Here is a 3,125-nt window from a genome sequence, read left to right on the forward strand (position 1 = left end):
GTTTGTCAAAGCCTTATCCCGTGTCCACCTGGCCAGAATCCCTAGTCCCGCGGAACAAGGGGCCCCCCCGCGAGAAAACCCGGTCCGTGGTAGGGCTGCAAACCCCTCAGCTCCATAGGTCCTTTCTCTAACTCCTTCACTGGGGACCGTGTACTCAGTTCAATGGATGGCTGTGAGCCTCTACATACGTATTATTTGGGTACTGACAGAGCCTCTCAGGAGATAGCTGTATTTAGGCTGGCTTGTCCTTCCTTCAGTCTCTGCAATTCCTTCTGTGGGTATTTTGTTCCCCCTTTTAAGAAGGAATGGAATGTTCACATTTTGGTCTTCCTCCTTCTTGAGTTTCTTATGGTTTCTGGGTTGTTCTTCCTGTATTCCAAACTTCTGAGCTAATAACCACTTATCAGAGAGTGCATACCGTGTTTGTTCTTTTGTGATTGGGTTACCTCACTCAGGATGATATTCTCCAGATCCATCCATTTCCCTAAGAATTTCATAAATTTATTGTTTTTAATAGCTGAGTAGTACTCCATTGTATAGATATACCACCATTTCTGTACCCACTCCTCTGTTGAGGGACATCTGGGTTGTTTCCAGGTTCTGGCTATTATGAATAAGGCTGCTATAAACATGGTAGAGCATGTGTCCTTGTTACATGTTGGAGCATGTTTTGGGTATATGCCCAGGAGTGGTATAGCTGGATCCTATGGTAGAACTATGTCCAATTTCCAGAGGAACCGCCAAACTGATTTCCAAGGTGATTGTACCAGTTTGTAATCCCACCAGCAATGAAGTAATGTTCCTCTTTCTCCACAACCTCTCCAGCATCTGCTGTCCCCTGAGTCTTTTATCCTAGTCAATCTGACTGGTGTCAGGTTGCTATGAACATAGTGGAGCATGTGTCATTGTTATATGTTGGAGCATCTTCTGGGTATATGCCCAGAAGTGGTATAGCTGGGTCCTCAGGTAGAACTATTTCCAATTTTCTCAGAAACCAACAGACTGTTTTCCAAAGTGGTTTTATCACCTTGCAGTCCCACCAGCAATGGAGGAGTGTTCCTCTTTACATCCTTGCTCACATCTGCTGTCACCTGTGTTTTTGATCTTAGCCATTCTGACTGGTGTGAGGCAGAATCTCAGGGTCATTCTGATTTACATTTCCCCAATGACTAAGGATGTTGAACATTTCTTTAAGTGCTTCTCAGCCATTTGAGATTCCTCTAATGGAAAATTCTCTATTTACCTCTGTCCTCCTCTTTTAATAGGCTTATTTGGTTCTCTGGAGTCTAACTTCTTGAGTTCTTTGTATATTTTGAATATTAACCTTCTATTGGATGTAGGGTTAGTAAAGATCCTTTCCCAATCTGTAGGTTGTCATTTTTTTTCCTATTGATAGTGTCCTTTGCCTTACAGAAGCTTTTTGGTTTTATAAGGTCCCATTTGGCAATTGTTGATCTTAAAGCATAAGCCACTGGTTCAAGAAGTTTTCTCCTGTGTCCAAGTATTCGAGGCTCTTTCTCACTTTCTCTACTATTTTCTTAATACAGTCTTCTTTAGAGATGTCACTCTGTCTAAAAACTGGCTTTTGCAATGTTTGTGGTAATAGAAGAGCCATTTCTCTCTCTCATACACACATACATATATGTATGTACATGGGCATGACCATGTATTACTAGTACAGTTCTGTAGTGATAGCTTCTTCCCCACCTCCTCTCTCTTCCATTAGACCTTTTAACAGTCAGAGGGTCACAATGAAGAACCAAACAAGGATGACAGTTTTCATCCTAGCAGGTTTGACTGATGACCCGCAGTGGAAAGTTGTGCTATTTATCTTCCTACTTCTTACCTCTCTGCTCAGCATCACTGGCAATCTGACCATCATCACACTCACACTGGTGGATACTCACCTGAAGACATCCATGTATTTTTTCCTTCAGAATTTTTCCTTCTTAGAGATTTCCTACACTACTACATGCATTCCCAAATTGCTTGTTACTATGGCAACAGGGGACAAAACCATTTCTTACAACAATTGTGGCACTCAGGTGTACTTTGCTTTCCTTCTTGGAGCATCAGAATTTTACTTGCTTGCAGCTATGTCCTATGATAGATATGTAGCCATCTGTAAGTCCCTGCACTATATGACCATCATGAACAATAAAGTCTGTACACAGTTGGTCCTTAGTTGTTGGCTTGTTGACTTTTTTGTCATCTTTCCACCACTCGTGCTTGGCTTAAATCTTGATTTTTGTGCTTCCAACATTGTTGATCATTTCTACTGTGACACAACTCCACTCCTGCAGCTTTCATGCACAGCCACACAGCTCCTAGAGACAATGGCATTTGTTTTGACTTTGGTGACACTCTTACTCACATTGGTAATGGTGATCATATCTTACATCTACATTGTTATGACAATTCTAAAAATCCCTTCAACCAGCCAGAGGAAGAAGGCTTTCTCTACATGCTTTTCTCACATGATTGTGATATCACTCTCATATGGGAGCTGCATCTTCATGTATGTTAAACCATCAGTCAAGCAGAGAGTATCTGTTTCCAAGGGAATTTCTGTGCTCAATACCTCAGTGGCTCCACTTCTGAATCCTTTTATCTACACCTTGAGGAATCAGCAAGTGAAAAAGGCATTCATTAATACAGTACACAGAATTGCATCTTTCTCAAATAAATGAGTGTACTATTTCATTATATGAAGGAAAGGAAGAAAGGAGATTTAAATGACACCAATTATTTCTAAGATAAATTTGGTTCATTTTCCTCATATTGTTCTGTCACTCATTTTAATATCTTCAAAAAAATTGCTCTAAAGAAGCTAATTTTATATATTGGGGAGCATAGATTTAATTAAACTTAGGGCTTTATACATACTAAAGCAACACAGAACTATTGAGCTTTGGTCTTGGCTGTACATAATCCAAAATCTAAAGACATTTTTTCCTAAATCTAACCTTTGTCTTTTTTCTAAGTGAGAAATAAGAGAAAATGATATTCTTTTTTTTAAAAAAACATTTCTTTTGTTAAAGAGATGTTACAGCTATGATTTAGAATTTGACTCAGTTGTAGAGGAATTGTCCAACATAAATTTGCCTGGTCTTGATCCCCAACAC

The 3,125-nt window shown here is 39.7% G+C and overlaps 1 protein-coding gene across 1 annotated transcript; it reads left to right on the top strand.

The window, feature by feature from the left end:
* Positions 1–1,742: 1,742 nt before the first annotated feature.
* On the top strand, positions 1,743–2,690 carry LOC116076022 (olfactory receptor 6C74-like). Its single transcript, XM_031349569.1, has one exon. The coding sequence runs from the start codon at positions 1,752–1,754 to the stop codon at positions 2,688–2,690; it is 939 nt and encodes a 312-aa protein (XP_031205429.1). The 5' UTR covers positions 1,743–1,751.
* Positions 2,691–3,125: the final 435 nt, after the last annotated feature.

This window comes from Mastomys coucha, unplaced genomic scaffold (assembly GCF_008632895.1).
Source record: "Mastomys coucha isolate ucsf_1 unplaced genomic scaffold, UCSF_Mcou_1 pScaffold4, whole genome shotgun sequence".
In the NCBI taxonomy this organism is placed as follows: Eukaryota; Metazoa; Chordata; class Mammalia; order Rodentia; family Muridae; genus Mastomys; species Mastomys coucha.